This window comes from Callithrix jacchus, chromosome 2 (assembly GCF_049354715.1).
Source record: "Callithrix jacchus isolate 240 chromosome 2, calJac240_pri, whole genome shotgun sequence".
NCBI classification, from domain to species: Eukaryota; Metazoa; Chordata; class Mammalia; order Primates; family Cebidae; genus Callithrix; species Callithrix jacchus.
In genome coordinates this window covers 39,060,785-39,081,908 of record NC_133503.1, presented here as the reverse complement: position 1 = coordinate 39,081,908, position 21,124 = coordinate 39,060,785, and the positions used below count along the sequence as shown (strand labels likewise).

The window sequence follows — 21,124 nt, the reverse complement described above, 5'->3', positions numbered from 1 at the left end:
TCAGCATCCAGGACTGCCCAACCCGCCCCTCACCTCCAGACAATTGGACCGTGTCCGTCTGGGGACACACAGCAGTGACAAGGATTCAACCTTCCCCTTATCCCAGGAGAGCTCTTCCGCGGTTGTGTCTCCAGCTTATTCTCTCGTCAGCAGTCCACCTGGTCCACAAGTCTCGACACGCCCCCACCTCCTTCGCCTCCAGCCTCTGCGCTCCAAAAACAACCAGGCAGCGTCACTTTGTGATCAAATCAACTTTTAGAATGAGTGCTTGGGTTAGGGGAGTGGAGTCTTTACAAGCTGTAAATTGTATTTCAGATCTTATCTGAGAACTTCGCTGCCAAACTAGATGAACCTAACAACCCTTCCCCAGGTGAAACTTCCTGTTACTTTTTAAATTTTTTTTAGGGACAGAATTTCCCTCTATCACCCAGGCTGGAGTGCAATGGCCCCATGTAGGCTCAAACCATACGCCCCTCTTAGCCTCCAGAGCAGCTAGGACTACAGGCACAGGCCACCATACCCAACAAAATTTTTTTTTTTTTTTTTTTTTTTTTTTGCCAGGCTGGAGTGCAGTGGCACAATCTAGGCTCACTGCAACCTCTGCCTCCCTGGTTAAAGCAATTCTCCTGCGTCAGCCTCCCGAGTAGCTAGGACTACAGGCATGTGCCACCACGCCCAGATGATTTTCGTATTTTTAGTGGAAACGGGGTTTCACCATGTTGGCCACGATGGAGATCTCTATCTCTTCACCTCGTGACCTGACCAGTTCAGCCTCCCACAGTGCTGGGATTACAGATGTGAGCCACCATGCCCGGCCAAAAAAATTTTTTCTTTGTTTTTTGAGACAGTCTCCACTCTGTCACTCAGGCTGGATTGTAGTGGCACAACCTCGGCTCCCAGCAGCCTCCACCTCCTGGGTTCAAGCGATTCTCATGTCTCAGCCTTCCACGTAGCTGGGACTACATGCATGTGCCACCACACCTGGCTAATTTCTGTATTTCACCATGTTGGCTAGGCTGGTCTTGAACTCCTGACCTAGAGATCCACTCCCTTTGGCCTCCCAAAAGGCTGAGATTACAGGCGTGAGCCACCATGTCCAGCTTTTTTTGTTTTTAAATGAATGAGAGGTTTTGTTGCCCAGGCTGGCTCCAAACACCTACCCTTGCCTCCTCAAGCGCCAGGACAACAGGCCTGAGCCACCGTGGCTCTCTGGGTTTTTTTGTTTGTTTTCTTGTAGAGACAGGGTCTTGCTGTTGCCTATGTTGACCTGGAACTGGCCTCAAGAGATCCTCCCACCTCAACCACTCAAAGTGCTAGGATTACCCCTGTGAGCCTCCATGCCTGGCCTAAAAATTATTTCCATTTTTAATACCACAAGAACATCTATTCCTTTTATGTACACTGTAAACAGCTAACCTTTCCTCCCAAAATTCCTACTTGTCTCCAATTAACCACTATTAATATGTCAATGTATACCCTTCCAGTACTTTTCCTCAATCTGTATATGTAACTGTACACAAAACATAAGGTTTTTCTTGGGATTGCTGGGAATCTGGATGTTGGATATTATTTCCTTAACAGCATGTCTTGAAGATCCTTCTGGTCACTGCATATAAACCTAATTTACTTGTATTGTAACAACTGCACTATAATCAAGTATAAATGTACTGGTTTTAAGATTCCCTATCATAACGTGGCAGTAATACACATCCTGGTACACATATGTACCTATACACAAGTATGTTGTTAGATTCACCATGTTGGCTAGGCTGGTCTTGAACTCCTGACCTAGAGATCCACTCCCTTTGGCCTCCCAAAAGGCTGAGATTACAGGCGTGAGCCACCATGCCCAGCTTTTTTTTTTTTTTTTTTTTTTAATAGATGAGAGGTTTTGTTGCCCAGGCTGGCCCCGAACACCTAGATTCTTTAATATATGCTGAATTAAAGAATCTGCACACGTATTTGGAGACAGTTATGGGAGAAAAGCAAGAGGCCTTGAGGGTGTCTGAAGCCACAGGACCATCTTAAATCATAAGGATCATCTTTTGTTCCCCAGGTACTTTGAAGGGCAATTACACCACTATGTAAATTCCATGACATCTGGTACTTTGATGCATTGCCCCAGAAGATAGTATCAGTGCCTCTAGCATGTTCACTTCCTAAGCACTGGTCAAATGGATATTCCTCAACCAGAATGCAACATTTCCATTGGTTTAAAAAGACCTGAAAGATGCTCCTCTGAGATTTCTGAGTTATCTGAGACTGCCGTGGGCTCTTGAATTTCCATTCCCTTTCCCAAGGTGCCACCTTGAGCACCTCCAAACACCTGATGACTTAGATTCCCTTTGAGACTCAAACCACTTGCCAGCCCCAAGATAAAGATTCTGAAATTCAGAACTGCTTTTTAGAGGTGACCAGAGGTAAGATCCCACCGTACCAAAAAGGGAGAGACATCCTTTGAAGCTAAATTGAGCTACATAGATTCCTGAAGAATGAGGCTGGGGACCATGGCTCACACCTGTAATCCCAGCACTTTGGGAGGCCAAGGCTGAGCAGATCATTTGAGGTCAGGAGTTCAAGACCAGCCTGGCCAACATTGTGAAACACCATCTCTTCTAAAAATACAAAAAAGTTAGCTGGGCGTGGTGGTGGGTGACTGTAATCCCAGCTACTCAGGAGGCTGAGGCAGGAGAATCACTTGAACCCGGGAGGCAGGGGTTGCAGTGAGCTGAGATCGTGCCACTGCACTCCAGCCTGAGTGACAGAGTGACACTCTCATTAAAAAAAAAAAAAAAAAGTGAACCATGGAAGGAACTCACTAAAAGGGTGACAAAAGACCTAGTCAACAAGCAGACTGTCACCCAAGGGAGCTGAAGTGCACATAATCCTGCCAAGAAAAGCAGCTACCAATCTGCCCCCAGTTGACCAACAAATACTTACAGTATCTAAAACTTTGAGCCAGGCCTTGAACCCATAGGTGAAAATACATTCACGGTGTTCCCAATGGCAAGAGTCAGGATCAGAAATTAATTAGGCAGAGGGCATGTCTTACAGTAAGGGAGTTTTGTACAAAAGCCCAAAGGGAGGTGTATGGTGCTTTGTGGAACCCCCAGTGGTTCAGATACTACAGAAGGGTGAGGAGCTTAATGGGGCAGAGAACGAAAACCAGCTATATGGTGGCAGCCTGTTAACCCACATAAATCAATTTTTTCATGGTATAGAACCAGCAAGAGAAGTTACAGGTTTCATCTGCTTGAAATTAATGTGACTATAATTCTTCATGTATGTATATGACTACTTTTTTTCCTCTCCATCCCCTGGACTTGGCACAGTTCTTGACCCAGTGGATATCAAAGTTTTGTTTCTGTTTTGAGTTATCCAGACTGTGTCATCTAATTCTCAAGTTAGACCAAGATTAGATAAGAAAAAGACAGGTAGCTCGTCTCAGTGGTTATCAATGTGGGTAGGGAGGGATTTTGTCTTTCTCAGGAGCACACACATTTTTAGTTGTCACAATTGTGGGAGGGTGCTACTGGCTTCTAGTTGGTAGAGGCCAGGGATGAAGTTAATCCTAAATTAAAATCGTAAACATCCTGCAATATACAGCATTGGTCCCTACAACAAATAATCATCTGGCACAAAATGTCAACAGTGTCAAGATTAAGTAATCCTGTGTCTAGCAGAGAGTAAGAAAAACACTAAGGGCCGGGCACAGTGGCTCACTCCTGTAATCCCAGCACTTTGGGAGACCGAGGCAGGTGAATTACCTGAGGTCAAGAGTTTGAGACCACCCTGGCCAACATGGTGAAACACCGTCTCTACTGAAAATACAAAAATTAGCCAGGTGTGGTGGTGGGTGCCTGTAGTCCCAGCTACTCAGGAGGCTGAGGCAGGAGAATCACTTGAACCCAGGAGGTGGAGGTTGCAGTAAGCCAAGATCGTGCCACTATACTCAACTGGGCAAGCAAGTGACACTGCCTCAAGAAAAAAAAGAAAAGCACTAAGTTGAACCCTGAGTTCTGCTGCTCCAAAAACAAAAGATCAAAGGAGTCTGAAATTATAGGAATAGTTTTGGTTCAGACGCCTCTGGGCATAGATCCTGTATCAGAGGAAAACATAACTCATACCAAAAAAAAAAAAAAAAAAAAACCTAGGCAAAAGTAAAATTTTAAATAGAAGGAAAAAACACTCTATATTGAAATCCTCAGCGTGAGAAAGAAAAACAAATATTCACAGGAAAGATGATGAAATGTTCCCACCAAATGTGAAACAGGCCCAGTCAATGCCATTTATTATACATGTTGAACAGCTTCTAGGACCCAATGGCTCCCATAGGAAGGCTTTGGGGATTTTTTGTTTTTTCATTTTCTTCTTTGTATCAAACAGGTTCTTCCAAAAGCCTGCTCACAAGGAAGACAAAAACAGAAATCCTCAGGAAAATGAAACAAGAGAAGCTGAAACAATCTATACCTGAATGTTAAAAAACTCACCAGACACAAACCACACCAAACACTCATCCCATTTAATTTCCTGTTACATGCTGTGAGGAAGCCAAGAACATTAGGTCCCAGGGCAGCAATGCTCTGAGATTCCAGCTCAGGCCCCCTCTATGTGACAGATTCATGCACACACATCCACGCACATCATAGAACCAGGCAGAAATACACATGCATGCACAGGTGGCTAGAGAACCATGGGAAAAAAGGGCTGGTCAACGATATGCAATCAACTGCAAACTGGGACCTAGAGAATGCTTCTGTTGCAGGCTGAACATGAGTTAAAATTAGAACAAAGGCAGAACACAGGATAAAGGTGGGATGCTCAGACAAGAGGTTGGATAGATGGAGAGATCAAGATGCAGGGGGAGTTTTGGGAAAGCAGCCTCAGAAAGGGAGGTTTTTCTTTATTGGGAACTCAGGTGGGCAGGGATCCTATGACTCCAGTGATATACTGAGGCTGAAGGAATATGCCACAGCATTACCTCTGCAATCTATGTCCTCTCCCAAAGTAGAGGAAACCATGAGCCCCAACTTCTGTCCCTCCCCATTGACACTCTTAAGGACTTTACCATTACCCAAAAAGAAATTACCCCCCACTACAAACACACACACAAAGTTAGGTCCAGCATAGGCCAAAGTTAGGCCAAGCATAGAAAGCCTCAGTAACTCTTCTTGGTGGAACCAAAGCCAGAGAAGCCCATCACAGCTGCCATCTCATCATCCTCCTCAAATGTCAAGTCCTCCTCAGCCCTCCTTTTCTTCTCCTTCTGTTTCTCTTTCTTGTATGCTTTGGCCTTTTCCTCCTGGAGGGAAAAGTCACTCAGAATCAGTTTAGACTCCTCAGCCAAATGTTGTTGAAAAAAACATGAGCTTCAAGATTCCTTTTTATCGTTAGGAGAAAGTAGTTAAGTAAAATCTGAAGGACAGAGTAAAAGCCACAGTAAAAACTGTGAGGGATAAGAAAAAGTTTTAGTCCCTAGAGGGAAGTTCTCAATCCTGGACTCCAGTTCACTTTTTTTTCTTTTTCTTTTTTTTTTTTGAGACAGTCTCACTCTGTCGCCTAGGCTGAAGTGCAGTGGCATAATCTTGGCTCATTACAACCTCCACCTCCTGGGCTCAACCAATCCTCCCACCTCAGCCCCAAGCAGCTGGGACTACAGGCATATACCACACTATACCAGCTAATTTTTGTATTTTTATTTTTTTATTATTTTTATTTATTCATTTATTTTTGAGACAGAGTTTCACTCTTGTTACCCAGGCTGAAGTGCAATGGCGCAATCTCTGCTCACCGCAACCTCCGCCTCCTGGGTTCAGGCAATTCTCCTGCCTCAGCCTCCTGAGTAACTGGGATTACAGGCACACGCCACCATGCCCAGCTAATTTTTTGTATTTTTTGTAGAGACGGGGTTTCACCATGTTGACCAGGATGGTCTCAATCTGTTGACCTCGTGATCCACCTGCCTTGGCCTCCCAAAGTGCTGGGATTACAGGCTTGAGCCACCGCGCCCGGCCCTGTATTTTTAGAGACGGGGTCCCACCCATGTTGCTGAGGTGGTCTTGAACTCCTGGGCTCAAGTGATCAACCCACGTTGGCCTCCCAAAGTGCTGAGATTGCAGGCATGAGCCACTGCATCTGGCCCCGTTTCATTTCTAGTTCCTAACAGGGTTATGACAGCAAAACCGTATTAACAGCAACTAACATTCTGAGGCATGCAGTACAGGCCAGAAACTGTTGTACTTCATGTATACTATACTAAGATCTCTAATATGGGGTTATGGAAGTACAGAGAAGTTATATAACTTGCCCAAATTCAGTAAGAGAAAGAAACAGAATTCTGATCCAGTCAGACTGATTCCATGGGCCTCTTTAGGACTAGGTACATTTAATTAATTCCTTTTGTAGTTTAAAAAAAAAAAGAAGAAGAAAAAGTACAGGGGAGGCTATGCATGTTGCGGGGGGCAATGGGTATACGGAAAATTTTTATACCTCCCTTTCAATTTTGTTATAAACCTAAATTGCTCTAAAAAAGTTAAATCTTTAAAAAAATTAAAGAATACAGATGAGACAGTCCTCAACTTGATCTGATAAGATTTTTTAATTTTACAATGGAGAGAAACTGACATATATTTGAAACTGTACTTCAAGTATCCCTACAACCATTGTTTTTCACTTTCAGTACAGTATTTAATAAACTAATGAGATGAATACTTTATTATAGAATATGCTTTGTGTTGACAGTTTGGCCCAATTATAGGCTAATATGTTCTGAATACATTAAGGTAGGCTAGGCTAACCTATGGTAGGTTAGGTGTATTATACATTTTTGACTTCTGATATTCCTAACTTGATGATGGGGTTTATCAGTAGGTAACCCCATCATAAGTAGAGAAATACCAAAAAAATAAAATAAGGCCCAGAGAGTCCAGAAGAAAAAAGTAGTTTCAGAGCCATTTCCTTCAGGTCATGAGAATCCTAAATAAAGGCAACAAATATTCCTGCTAATATATAGAACTCAAGAGATACAACTCTGGGGGTGGGGGTGGGATGAGGACAGGGTCTCCCATGATTTATAACATAAATCTGAAATCTGGAGGAAAAGGGAAGGATAGGAGAGCCTTACCTCTTCTCTGAGCTCCTTCATCCTTTCCTCAAAATCATAATCCTTCTGCTTTTCTTCCATCTTCTTCTTGTTGACCTCAAAACGTTTCTTCACCTGATCCAGGGTGGAACGTTCCACACGCATAGACATGCCCAGGTTTCTCTGATCTGGGTGGGATCAACAGTGAAGAAGGCAAGCTCATTATAACATCCTCAGCCCCTCAAAAAGCATTTTCCTGACTTTTCTGACATCTTCTCATATGACGTCTCATAAAACACACAGCAAAAATAATTATGGCTAAAAGAAACTCCTTGGGCCAGCTGGGCCTAGGAGCAGCACATGGTTTGGGTGATGTTGAAAGCCTCATGGCCTCCAGAATGAGGCCTCTTACCTCATGGCTTCTAAAAATATTACATAATGAAGTAAAAGATGGCCTGCACTGAAACAACTGGAGAGTCCTAAGGGTATCAAAAAAAGAGCCCAACAGAAACTACCTTTCCTACTCCAGCCTCTTTTGATCAGTGAAAAAAAGAAGAAAGAAGAAACTACCCTTCCCTTCCACCCCACCTCCAAAACCCAGTTACACCCCTAGTCACAAACTACCTCCAAGCCTTACGTTTCTTTCCATTAATGTGATCCAGAAAGTTGATGGAGTCCTTTACCACACAGTCACAGACATTGCAATAATATCTAAAAGGAAGAAACAGGATCTGGGTCAAATATTGTTTTAAGGATCTTTTCATTTTCAACCAAAAAACTCAAATTTTTAGGTAAACTTCTTTTTGAAAGTGTTAAGCCTTCATTTCTATAAAGCCTTAGCTCTCAAGAGGGTATAGCAGTCATCCTCCAAGAGAGCCCCAGAATGAGCCCCACCCTCTTGGTATTCCTACTCTTTGTAGTCTCTTTCCAATTTGTACCAGGGTTGGTCTGTGAGGCCAACAGAATATGTCAAAAGTGATCTCTTCCAAAATTAGTTTATTAAAAAAAAAACATGCCTTCTGTCTTTGTATAGATTACTTGCTCCAGGGAAGCCAGTTGGTTTGGTGTGGGCAGCTTTACAGAAAGGTCTATGGGGCAAAGACCTTAAGCCTTCCAAACCACAGGCATGTGAGAGAGCTTGGAAGCAGATCCTCCAGCCCCACTTAAGACTCAGATGAATGCAGACCTACCCTGTTAACTCCTTGACTGCAGCTTCATGAAAAGATCCTGAGCCAGAACCACCTAGGTAAGCCACTCCGGGATTCCTTACCCAAAGAAACTGTGAGCTGTGTTGTTTATGTTGCTAAGCCTTGGGTTAATTTGTTAATTTACGTAACAATAGAAAGCTAATACTGAGAGGAATGACAAGAGTGGGTTTACTAAGCAGCTCAGAGAAGCGTCACTCATTGCCATGTTGCTCTCCTGCCAGAAAACCTACCTGGACAGAGAAGCAGTCATGGGCAAAAGGGTGACCAGCTCTTGTGGGACCCTTCTTCCTATAGCTTATAGTCTTGGAAGAAGGTGTACAACCAGGCAATCCATAACAACTACAGCCTTTGCAGCTAATCTGGAACCTCAAATGCTGCTTCTTCACCATTAACAACTCCTAGGCTCTATTCTAGGTCCACCAATTTCTCCTCTAGAAATCTCCTCAGTAGTCCCTTCATTTCTTCCTCTGACAGAACAAATAATACCTTTTAAAATACTAATAGTAAGTAGGCTGGGTGCGGTGGCTCACGCCTATAATCCCAGCACTTTGGGAGGCCGAGGCGGGTGGGTCACGAGGTCAAGAGATCGAGACCATCCTGGTCAACATGGTGAAACCCCGTCTCTACTAAAAATACAAAAATTAGCTGGGCATGGTGGCGCGTGCCTGCAGTCCCAGCTACTTGGCAGGCTGAGGCAAGAGAATTGCTTGAACCCAGGAGGCGGAGGTTGCGGTGAGTCGAGATCTGCCATTGCACTCCAGTCTGGGTAACAAGAGCGAAACTCCGTCTCAAATAAAAAAAAACTAATAGTAAATCCAAATTCATATCAAATATAGTAACAATAAATTTAAAAAATATATTAAGTAGTAATTCCAGTGCTAATAGTATGATTTTTGTTTGTTTGTTTTTTTAATTGAGACAGGATCTCACTGTGGTGCCCAGGCTGGTCTTGAATTCCTGGGCTCAAGCAATCCTCCTGCCTTGGCCTCCCAAAGTGCTGGGATTACAGGTATGAGCCACTGTGCCCAGCCAATGCTAATAATATGAAGAAGCCCACTGAGTGACCATTCCTAGAGACACTATCATATCAACTTGAGACCTCAGGAGATACAGAAAAACAAATATAAAAATGGAATTACAGGCAAGAAGGATGTAATCCTGGGGCCAAGGACCTTCCTCAACACTTCCTAAAACCAAAGTAGGTGGCTTATTAGATGCATTCTTGGCTGCAGAGAAAAATGATAAGCAACTCACCCTCCCATCTCAGATTGAGGTGTGGTCTTGGTAATAACAATTGTCTTCCCAAGTTTGGATTCCAAGTCCACCTTGTAGTCCCTATGCCGTAGAAGCTCTCGCTTGACAGGCTGCACTGGTTTTCCTGAAACATATGAGGAAGGAAGTCCCTTTATAGTTCCTCAACCAGAAAGGAAAAAAAAAAAATGCATGAAACCCCAAATTCAGATCTACTCTCTTTTCAAAATGATTCCTGAGAGAAAGGACACAACAGACACTTAAAGTTGCAGCTTGGGAAGAATCTCAACACAGGAAAAAATGATAAGCAATCCCCAACTTTCTACAGCTTTTCTGCACTTTAAAGCCAGCAAATCTAAAAGCAGTATGTTTTATATTCATTGACTAACTGGATTGTGGGGGAGACGTTCTGAATTGTTACTAAAAGCAACTTTTTCAAAAGAAGAGCAAGGACATGCAAGAATGCTTTCAGGCAGATGCCCTAGGCATAACAGAAAGGAACCTTCTGAGAGCCGGGCAAATTTATAAAAGGGAACCAACATTTAGAAAATGTCTGTTACATGTCAAGCACTATTTATTATACATGTTACATAAAAACTAAAAGGGTTAGTGTGCGCAAGGTGGCCTAGAGGTAAAGGGAAAGATGTATACGTTTGAAACAAATGACAAAATAAGACATTTCTTTATGCAATCTCTTAACCAGGAGAGAAGCACCAACTCCCTGATGTACAAGGCAGAGAGAAACAGCACTACTACTAAGCACTAGCTGAAACAATCACAGATACTGGAAAGCACTCCGGCTTTTCTGACTATATAGGAGGGTCTTGATTGGGTCAGGAATGTTCTCTCCCTTAAGAAATTTTAAGGGAAAGAGGGGATCACTGATAGCGGTAATGCACTGCAGCAAAATATTCCATTTAACTTCTCTGTCACTACTAAGGATTCTGTTATCCTCTCTGTACTTCAGGAAAGCATTAAACGAGTTGAGCAAAGGGTAGCCAAGGAAGCAGAGTAAAACAGAGCTGAAGAGCATCTCAAAACTACTTACTTCAGCCCACTTCCTCGCTCTCATTTTGTAAATGTAGAAACCTAGGCCCAGAGAAGCAACACTCTGCCAGAGATTACACCGCGTAGGAAGCCAGCGCATTTCAACTCCCACCCGCTCTCCATCATCGCATTGCCTCTGTGATACCCTTAGCCTTTGATGTAGTTAGCACCCACCATCCTTCTTTTCTCTCTCTTCCGTGAGCCTCTTCTCGGCGAGCTTCTCGTACTCATCTTTGTCCCACTTTCGGCGAAAGTCCAAGTTTTTTGTCTGTGGGGAAAAAAAACGTCAAGATCCGTCGCCAATCGTGTCCGGACCCCTAAAGAAACCGAGAACCGCGCCCCTGCCGCCCAGGCGACCCCAGGATCTTTCGAAAACGAAGCCCCTTTGGATCACACGAGAAGGCTGATAGCCTCAGGACCCCAACCCGGGAAATCTCCACAATTCCACTGACCCTTCTCTAAGGCCTACACTGGGGAGTTCTTGAACCTGGACCCTGGGATCTCGAAGAGATGTCGGGAAGCCAGTCGGGTGCAGGAGTTTGTCTCTACTCAGCTCTGAAAAACCATTCCCCACCACGCAAAACCTCCTCAGACACAACACCTACCCCGCTGCCCGACGCCATCTTCACAGCAAAGTGAATGGCAAGCCGAAAAATGCCGTAAAATGCGACCTGGCGCCGCAAGGCAAGATGGTCCTCCAATAAGCTTAGAGTCTCGTGTTCTAAACGAGCTAAGGACTGGATGGCTTCTAAAACAAGCTTCTTGGCCCCGCCTCTGCTCCAAGGAGACAGCGCAGGCGCAAGGGGAGTATGAAGCAACACGGAAGTAAGGGCGCCTGCAAGCGCTTTTTGCCTTGGCTTTCAAAACAAGTTTTGAAAGGTCAAGATTTAGTTAAACTATTTTACAAACGAGGAAACGGAGGTTCGCAAACAGTGATCTCTGATCTAGTCTAGCAACTCTGCGTACATTGCCAAGCGTTTCTAAACCTTTTTTAAGGTCGAAGCGCCAAGGGGGTATAGAATAGCCTCTCATTCACCTGCATGCACTGGGGAAATGACCCGAATTGCAACAGATACACCCTTCCCAAAGCACACATAAAAAGCAGGTTTTGCACTTGGGCTCTTTTCCTTGAAACAATGCTATCACTCTTTGGTTGACTCATTTTTCCATCATCTGGGGAACTCTATAGTAGGGCATAATTTAATCAGCATGATTGGATTTGGAAAGGCCAGTCATCAACAACACTACAGAGCGAAGCACTTTGGCATGCCGGCTCTCTGTATGTTGATTTGTAGCAATAAAACTATCTCTTGAGGGGACAGAAGGAAAGAGGGAGAAACTGTGGCTGCTCATCACTGAATACAGAAGCATCATCCCAGGGAGGTCACTCCTACCTCACAGAATTCTCCAGTGTACACTCAAGCATTTTCTATGCTCTGTGCAAACCAAGCCCTTGATAACAACAATAATAAATTACCCAAACTACTACACTTAATATTTTATTTAACATGTTATCCAACCACTTCTAGAACAGCCTCCATGGCATGGAAATTACAGCAGTGATTCTGGCACAGGAAATGGTCTCCAAAATCTGAAAATATCAGATCTCCACCTTGTCAAGTCACCTATTTAGTTTAGTGTTCAAGATTATTAAGCATATAGCTCCACCCTGCTATCATTAGTAATGGATGGGCTAGCGCAATGTCAAATCAACATGGGTACTGCCATGCCCTTAGGATAGCATCTGTCCTCAAACAAAGCTGAAAGCAGCCATTGCCCCTCCTTGCTGTCTTCCAAAAACTCCCCAGACAGGCCAAAGGCTGGTTGTGGACAAATTCACCAGAATCTGGTTCCGTAGCTACAGCAGAAGGCTAAGTATCTGGCTTCTGATCTCAATTGTTCAGAATCCTCGGCCTGAGGTGACTCTCCCAGAGCCTGGCTCACAGCAACAATCTCAGTACCTCTTTACAGCATTCAGTGGCACTTCAAATTTGCCTCTGCAGCTAAAGCATGTCTCTTTCACAACCAGCCATCTGCACCCATGCAGAATAGCTGCTCACACTAGCCCAGGAGTCCTCAGAGTCTTCTACAGTTCTCTATCCAGGAAAGATGGAGGAGGCAGAAGGTATTTGAGGCCCATCCTGGCCAGTTGTTGTTAAGTCCATCACTCAGTTCTAGAGGAACTCAGTTCTAGAGGAAACCTTTTTGACAAAGAGCAGCAGAGGATCAAGACTCAGAGAGGCGCTTCTGAATTTCAGCCACAAGATTTTCTCGTTTAATGGCCACCTGAAACATAAGAGAATCCTCATGTGACAAACTAGAAAGTGATACTAGCTCCTTAGTCACTGTTTTTCCAAATTCGTTTTACTCTGCATTTGCTCCCATTATTTATACTACAAGTAAGGAGCAGTGTGGCCTGACCTGGAGAATGTATACCCTCAAGACTAAAGGGATTCAAACACCTGATCTATGTCTATTAAGTTAATTAGTCTCAAAATACCCATTCGGATTTCATTTGTCTTTCTTCTATTCCCTTCTCTAAGGCCTTCACTGGGGAGTTCTTGAACCTGGACCCTGGGACCCTGAGTATTGGCCACCCAGCCAATACTCACAGGCTACAATGGGTATTTGGAGTAGGTCTTTGTTCATCTCTATCACTATTAACCATGAAGATAATTTCTCAGCCAGAAGATACATATTTCTTAAAGAATCTGGGAAAGGCAGAAACACTTTGTCCCTTCTATTTCCGCTGTTCCCACTCACCTCCTCTCTGCTGGCCACTGAACGGATCTTGACGACTCCTTCTTTCAATTCTTGCTCACCAACAATGACCACCAGTGGAATGCCCGTGCTCTCACAATAGTGCAGCTGGGTTAACAGTTTGGGGTTGTTCTTGTATAGCATCTCTGCCTGAAAAGGATCAAGACAGAGTAAGGGACTTAGAAGTGAACACAGTACACAAACCTCAGGAACATGGATATCCAAGAAACCCAGAGATAAGTGGCTAGTCCTCCCACCCTAAAGACACCCTAGTGGCTAGTAGACTAAAAAGGTTTTGAGTTCCACCCTAGGCATAAGGTAGAAATGGCCCTATACCCAGATGGCTGAGATATCAGCGTCACCATACCTTGATTCCAGCATCCCAAAGCTCTGCAATAAGCTTCAGCCGTTCGTGGAGAAAGTTCTTATGTGGTGTGGCCACTAACACTTGAGTCTCTGTAGTCCGTACCTTCTCACCAAAAGTCTGATAAGAGAGAAGAAAGTGTCCGAGTGCGGCGGCTCACGCCTGTAATCCCATCACTGTGGGAGGCCAAGGCGGGTGGATCACAAGGTCAGGAGTTCGAGACCAGCCTGGCCAATATGGTGAAACTCCATCTCTACTGAAATTGCAAAAAAAAAAAAACTTAGCCAACCATGGTGGCACATGCCTATAATCCCAGTACTTGGGAGGATGAGGCAGAAGAATTGCTTAAACCAGGGAGGCAAAGGTTGCAGTGCACTGAGATTGCACCACTGCACTCCAGCCTGGGTGACAGAGCAAGACTCGTCTCAAAAAAAAAAAAAAAAAGAAAGAAGATAAAACCTCCTTTCTACTAGCAATTCCAAAAATCAAGACAAAAAGAATCATCAGAAAACCACTCCAACTGCACCTCCAGAATTTTTAGGCCTCCAGCCCCACCTCACACCTACCTAGGACCTACCTTCATCCTCTGCTCCACAATGTTGAAGATTCGCTCTACCCCAATGCTGAGTCCCACACATGGCACCTTGTGGCCCTTGGGGTCAAACATGCCTACCAGCCCGTCATAGCGCCCACCAGCAGCCACACTGCCCACACTCAGGGGCTCCTCCCCAGCCTGAGTTGGGGTGTGCAGCAGCACTGCTTCATAGATCACTCCTGTATAGTAGTCCAGGCCCCGAGCCAGGCTTAGGTCAAAGGAGATCTGTGGGGACAAGGCTACAGTCAGTTCCAAACTAGACTCGGGACCCTGAGAGCCCAGAGCTCAGTAGGAGGTCCATTTGCAACTCAGCTTACCTTCTTAGCAATTCCAAATAAAGTTAGGTATTCAAATAGCAGCTTCAGGTCTCCCAGACCCTCCAGGGCCTGCTTGTTCTGGGATAGTCTGGGATCCTGAAACATTTGCTTTACCAGGGATTCTCCACCTGGAGAGAAATAAGGTCTCTGCTGTTCACCCAGATGTGTTTCATTCAAAATTATCCCTGATGTGCTCTGGCTAGTCTTCATTTTCTTTAAAAAAAAAAAAAAAAAAAAAAATCCCAGTCTCACATGACAAAATCCTCCTCCTTCGCCTCTACCTTTGCTATCTGAAGACACAAAGTTGTTACAATAAGTAAATGAGAAATTAAATTTAGGCCAAGTACTGCAACTTAGCTATCTACAGAAAGGAGTTGTTTCAGAGGTAGAATTTGAGCGTGTCACCCTCAGCCTGGTTCTATCACAGCTCTGAAAACCCTGGTTCTTACCATGACATCGGACATAGTCCCCAATTCGATCAGCCACCTCAGGAGCCAGGCCTTTCTTTGCCACCATCTCATGTCTCACATCTTTCCAGGCCATCTGCATAAACACCCAAACATTAGCCAAGCCCCCAATCATTCTTTCTCAAACTGGAAAAGGACAACTCACTTTCATTTAGTATATATATCACAAGTAGCTAACTGTATACTCAGCAAAGTCAGAAACAGCTTAAGAAATTCAGTCACAATCCCCAATGTACAGCATGACTCAGATTTTGCTTCAAAATATGTCTCTTTATCTTCCTCCCCAAAATAGTCCACTTCCAGCCACTATCTCCTTATTTTTCACTAGTGGTATGGATTTGAGGGCGAGGCAGAAGCTAGAGAGGGTCTACTAAAGCATGTCTTCGTTACCTTGTCTAGTTTATCTATGGAGGAGCAGATGGTACGGAACTTGCTTTCAGGAACACCACAGACAGCAAACATCCCATCCACAATCCGCCGGTCATTAACCTATGAACGCAATGTAAATAACCCAGGTGTTTGTCAATGCCCTTTTACTTAAAACAATGGCAGTACCTGCTTTCCTGACATATAAAAAGGATGGAAATTTCACAGGAAGAGTACAGACACACAGGAAATATAACCGCTTTACTAAGAAAGTCCTAGAACTGCAGGCTTAAGGGTTGGAGTCACCCAAGTTTGGCACTTGCATAAACAATATCAGGCCAAATCCAGACTTCTCCCAGTTCTCAGCCCTGGCCTCACCTTAATGAGAAAGTCTCCCAACTGCAATCCATTTAAGATTTCACACATGATCTTCAAACACTCTGCATCAGGGATCATAGGGTCAAACTGACCAGCAATGTCAAAATCCTACAGCAAAGAAAAAGGAAAAAACTTTCATTATCCAGCTAATTTCAAGGTTGTGGCCCCTAGAACTATCAAACTTTGCTGCTCCCATCAGGTCACTTACACACTGGCAGAACTCCCTGTAGCGGCCTTGGACTATAGTTGGGCTCTCTCGCCGCCACACTTTTCCAACATGGTAACGTTTCATCTTCTTCACTTTATTCATGGCCAGATAACGAGCAAAGGGAACCTCACATAAATGGGTTAAGGAAGAGGGATACTGCATCCAAAGGTTAGGCCCCGGATACAGACATTAGGGAGGACTAAGCCTCTATCAACTGGATCTCATCCGCTAGGATGAGAACAAGGACCTTTCCTTGCTTCCACTATCCCCAAGTCCTAGCAGTGCTTGGCATTCAATATATATTGAATAATGTCAAATGAAGAAATCTCACCTAGCAAAACTAAAAGTTCAGCAGAAAACAAGAAGCAGAGATAGAAGTGAACCAAGAACTAATTTCAGGTCTGGGTCATTTCTGCCCATTCAGATCAACTCCCAGTCATCGCAAAATAGTCAAGCTTCAGAACTTGGATTTGCCTAACAACTTCTAAGCTACTGTTTGTGAAAGTACGGGGAAAGGACCACATGCACCTTAATTACCCACAATACTTGTTTAAAATGCAAATTGTTGGCCAGATGTGGTGGCTCACACCTGTAACCCCAGCACTTTAAGAGGCCAAGGTGGGAAGATCACTTGAAGCAAAGAGTTTATGATCAGCCTGGGCAACAAAGACCCCATCTCCATACACACACACTCAAAAAAAAAAGTGTGTATGGAGACTTTTTTTTTTTTTGAGACCAGGTTTCACTCTTGTCACCCAGGCTGGAGTGCAACAGTATGATCTCGGCTCACTGCAACCTCCACCCCCTGGGTTCAAGTGATTCTCCTGCCTTAGCCTCCCAAGTAGCTGGGATTATAGGAGCCCATTATAAATGCCCTGCTCATTTTTTAGGTCAAAGGAGATCTGTGGGGACAATGCTACAGTCAGTCCCAAACTAGACTCGGAACCCTGACAGCCCCAGAGCACAGCAGGAGCTGAGTAAACACGGGGTTTCACCATGTTGGCCAGGCTGGTCTTCAACTCCTGACCTCACGTGATCCACCTACCTCAGACTCTTAAATAATCATGCCCAAAGATTACAGGTGTGAGCCACCATACCCAGCCAAAAAAAAATTTTTTTTAAATACACATAATTGAGCCCCATTCCAGCTACATAATTAGCTAAGAATCTCTGGGACTGGGGCCAAATATCTGTGCTTCTGTAAGCTCTCTCAAAGGATTATGACACTCATTAGAGTTAAATGACAGTTCTGTTATGGGAGCCTGGCCTGTTTTTGTATACTTTACGGTAGTACATTTAACGCAAACACTAACAAAAGTTTTTTAGTTTACCTTAAAAGCAGTAGTTCCCAACCAGTTATTTCTCATAAACTATTAGGTAGAAGACACATTGGGATTTATATGGCCTGGCCAAGCTCCCCTAAAGGAACTGCCTTCTGGGAGAAACTAGAAGTAAAGTCTACGCCAATGGATCTCTAAGATCCCAAAGTCACTTTCTGCACTTTTGTCAGAGAAAGACCTCTGGATTTGGAAAGAGATAGTCAGGTTCCAGTACTCAAAAGGATACAGTAAGGTCATAACGGAGGGACAACAGCTCTCCACCTTGATCCTTCAGATCATACATGAGCCCGGAGTCCTCTCCATACTTCTCAGTGAGCATTTCCTGTAGGGGTCAAACAGAATGAGCAACAGTTCAAAGGATGACTCCAAAACACAGATAAGAAGCCCTGTGGGACACTGAAGGCCAGTGAAGAAGTGAGTGAGGTTGCACATACTTTTTCTTCTCTTACCTTCAGCTCAAATGCTGGGGTATCCATCCCCTTGGCTCCATGACGTTTAAAGCAGCTGACAACCAAATCAAGAATTTTCTCCCTCACAACCATCTGCTGAGGACTGAGATCCCTGGTACCCTGGAAACAGAAAGCAGTGACAGTGAAAACAAAAACAAAAAATAAGTCAATTTCAGACAAGGAGTTAAACTATACCTATTACATAATGTCAGGTCTGGAGTTGAAATCTATTGAGTTCAAATGACTCTGAGCCCCACTTCAAGAAAAGTATATATTTTTAAAATTTACTTTAATGGACATTAAAAGGGGTCAGAGAGACATGCAAGGCAGAAGTCAGTCATCCAAGGCATTCTAATGGGATAGGGTAGACAAAAAGTATTACCTTTGGGGTCCTGATAATAAAATTTGGCTTCTCTTGATGTGCTTTCAGTTGAGATGTTAACACTGCCTCTGCAACCTAGCAGAAGAATGAAAGATGTGGCTCCTCTGGACAAAGGCCAGACTCGTGGCATCACTGACCCTGTTGACCACCAACCTGCAAAGGCTCTTCACCCTGAGCAACAGGAAGCCAGAGCACCATTTCATCTATCCCAATCTCAGTCCCACCCTAAAGAACCCATGTTGTATCTACAATTACACACATAATATATATGAGATCAGGTCTTCACCACACAAGCTTCCTCACTGTATATGGCTTTTTTTTTTTTTGAGACAGAGTCTCGCTCTGTCACCCAGGCTGGTGCGGAGTGGCATGATCTCAGCTCACTGCAACCTCTGCCCCCCAGGTTCAAGCATTTCTCCTGCCTCAGCCTCCTGAGTAGCTGGGACTACAGGTGCCTGCCACCACGGCTGGTTAATTTTTTTTATTTTTAGTGGAGATGGGGTTTCACCATGTTGGCCAGGCTGGTCTTGAACTCCTACCTCATGATCCACCTGCCTTGTCCTCCTAAAGTGCTGGGATTACAGGCATAAACCACCGCGCTCCGCTGGATTTCTAACATTCTCAAAAAGTTTAAGAATCTGAGACTAGATGGATGCAGTGGCTCACACCTGTAATCCCAGCACTTTGAGAGGCTGAGGCGGATGGATCACCTGAGGTTGGGAGATTGAGACTATCCTGGCTAATATGGTGAAACTTCAGCTCTACTAAAAATACAAAAAATTAGCTGGGTGTGGTGGCACATGCCTGTAATCTCAGCTACTCAGGCTACTAGGGAGGCTAAGGCAGGAGAATTGCTGGAACCCGAGAGGCAAAGGTTGCGGTGAGCCAAGATTGCAATAAGGTGAGCAGAGATGGTGCTCACTGCACTCCAGCCTGGGGAACAAAAGCAAAACTCTTATTTCAAAAAAAAAAAAAAAAAAAAATTCTGAGAATAATGAAGGCACTGGATAACCCACCATTACCAACACCAACCACTTAGGAGTAGGGATTATGATGCTCTTCTCCAGTTCACAGTTCCTACTCAGATAGCAAAAATAAGTAGAGTCTCACTCTGTCACCCAGGCTGGAGTGCAGTGGTGCAATCTCAGCTCACTACAACCTCCACCTCCCAAGTTCAAGCGATTCTCCTGTCTCAGCCTCCTGAGTAGCTGTGATTACAGATGCTCGCCACCACGCCAAGCTAATTTTTGTATTTTTAATAGAGACAGGGTTTCACCATATTAGTCAGACTGGTCTCAAACTCCTGACCTCAGGTGATCCACCCACTGACTCAGCCTCCCAATGTGCTGGGATTACAGGTGTGAGCCACTGCCCCTGGCCACAAAATAAGAATTTTTAATAAGGCAGCACTGGTCATCAGGTTTAGAGACAGGAAAACTGTAACATTAAGACAAAGGAACTAGCTCAAGGACACAGAACAAGCATGTGGAATGAAAAGATACGGATTTATAGAATGAACTAAAAAACTCAGACTGGTTTAAGATGCTGTGACTAAGTATTAATAAAAGGCTTGAGACCTGTTCATGATACCACAAAGCATCTGCTAAGAGGGTATGAGTCTTTCCGAAGTAAGGCAAAACTTAACCAGTGACATAACCAGCAATCTGACAGCCCTTCCAAAAATAGAAGATGTGGTAGTTCCATATTATGGCGATTATCGGCCCCAAAAGAAGTCCAAATTCAAGTCCATAATCCCTTATCTGCAATTCCAAAATCCAAAAATCTCTGAAATCCGAAAATGTTTTTCTGAGATTCATTTTGAGGTAAATTCTAAGGTGAACTCAGTCTACTTGTGGTCTTTAGTCATCTTATTTATTAGGAATATTCATACATTTTGCTTAAAAATATTACTGTTTGAGCCGGGCGTGGTGGCTCACCCCTGTAATCCCAGCACTTTGGGAGGCCGAGGCGGGTGGATCACGAGGTCAAGAGATCGAGACCATTCTGGTCAACATGGTGAAACCCCGTCTCTACTAAAAATACAAAAAATTAGCTGGGCGTGATGGCGCGTGCCTGTAATCCCAGCTACTCAGGAGGCTGAGGCAGGAGAATTGCCTGAACCCAGGAGGCGGAGGTTGCGGTGAGCCGAGATCGCGCCATTGCACTCCAGCCTGGGTAACAAGAGCGAAACTCCGTCTCCAAAAAAAAAAAATTACTGTTTGAGTCGAAGAGTTTCAGGAAAAAGAGCCTGGATATGAATTAAAATACACCCTTCCTACATATCCGTGTATAAATCATTCATTTAATCTTGCAGCCTCCGTTTCCTCATCTGCAGAATGGAAATAAAATCTCCGACCTCTCAAGACTGCTGCAAGGATTAAATGACCAGGCACCCATATCTTTTAGTTTGGTGTCAGTACATAGTAGGCACTCGATAAAAACCGACTGCAACGCTACTGGATTACAGGCCACAAGTCTACGCTTTCAGATCTGGAGGCCCCGCTGGGACAGACCACAGATAATTCTGTCTCGCTCACCTGGCTGTGGCAACGGACCGCCCGGGTGCACGAAGCGCAGGGCGGTCGCAGAAGCTGGCTGAGCAGCGCAGCCCAGGCCCTCCTGGGTAGAAGTCCGAGCTGGGGCATCGCGCGGCAGGACTCCGGATTTCCGGGACAGGAACAAAAGGTCTTGGAAGGAGGCGGGTCGGACTCTAGGAAGGGTGCAGGGCGCTGCAAAGACGAAACCCGGGCACCTGGGACACCTCGAGCGTTCGCGCACCTCACCAGTCACGAAAGCTAAGCTCTGAGCCTCCCAAGTTACCTTAGTAGCCAGCTACGGCACTTCCTGTAGGAGACGGAAATAATTTTTGCGCTCAACGGAGGCTCTCTAGGCATGCGAGCCTGCGACTCGA

General features: G+C 44.6%; 2 protein-coding genes and 1 long non-coding RNA gene across 4 annotated transcripts; 1 reads left to right on the top strand and 2 right to left on the bottom strand.

The window, feature by feature from the left end:
• Positions 1–37: 37 nt before the first annotated feature.
• Positions 38–9,549, top strand: LOC118150266 (uncharacterized). The gene is made up of 3 exons (XR_004738317.3): positions 38–370; positions 8,115–8,327; positions 9,212–9,549. It is a non-coding gene; the product is annotated as an uncharacterized LOC118150266 (long non-coding RNA).
• ZMAT2 (zinc finger matrin-type 2) lies at positions 4,264–11,225 on the bottom strand. Of its 2 annotated transcripts, none has more exons than XM_002744247.5 (6): positions 11,193–11,225; positions 10,762–10,855; positions 9,544–9,667; positions 7,719–7,792; positions 7,124–7,269; positions 4,264–5,302 (listed from the first exon to the last, which is right to left on the bottom strand). In XM_002744247.5, exons 1-6 carry the CDS (start codon positions 11,208–11,210, stop codon positions 5,159–5,161), a joined length of 600 nt encoding a protein of 199 aa, XP_002744293.1. In that variant the 5' UTR covers positions 11,211–11,225; the 3' UTR covers positions 4,264–5,158. The 2 variants fall into 2 exon arrangements, with proteins under 2 accessions (XP_002744293.1, XP_054108535.1); XM_054252560.2 differs by lacking the exon at positions 4,264–5,302 and adding an exon at positions 6,687–6,975.
• Positions 11,226–12,073: 848 nt separating this feature from the next.
• On the bottom strand, positions 12,074–21,052 carry HARS2 (histidyl-tRNA synthetase 2, mitochondrial). Its single transcript, XM_002744245.6, has 13 exons — positions 20,751–21,052; positions 18,214–18,288; positions 17,832–17,951; positions 17,609–17,704; positions 16,043–16,168; positions 15,835–15,942; positions 15,481–15,579; positions 15,073–15,166; positions 14,624–14,751; positions 14,289–14,531; positions 13,715–13,831; positions 13,351–13,497; positions 12,074–12,873 (listed from the first exon to the last, which is right to left on the bottom strand). Exons 1-13 carry the CDS (start codon positions 20,856–20,858, stop codon positions 12,814–12,816), a joined length of 1,521 nt encoding a protein of 506 aa, XP_002744291.1. The 5' UTR covers positions 20,859–21,052; the 3' UTR covers positions 12,074–12,813.
• Positions 21,053–21,124: the final 72 nt, after the last annotated feature.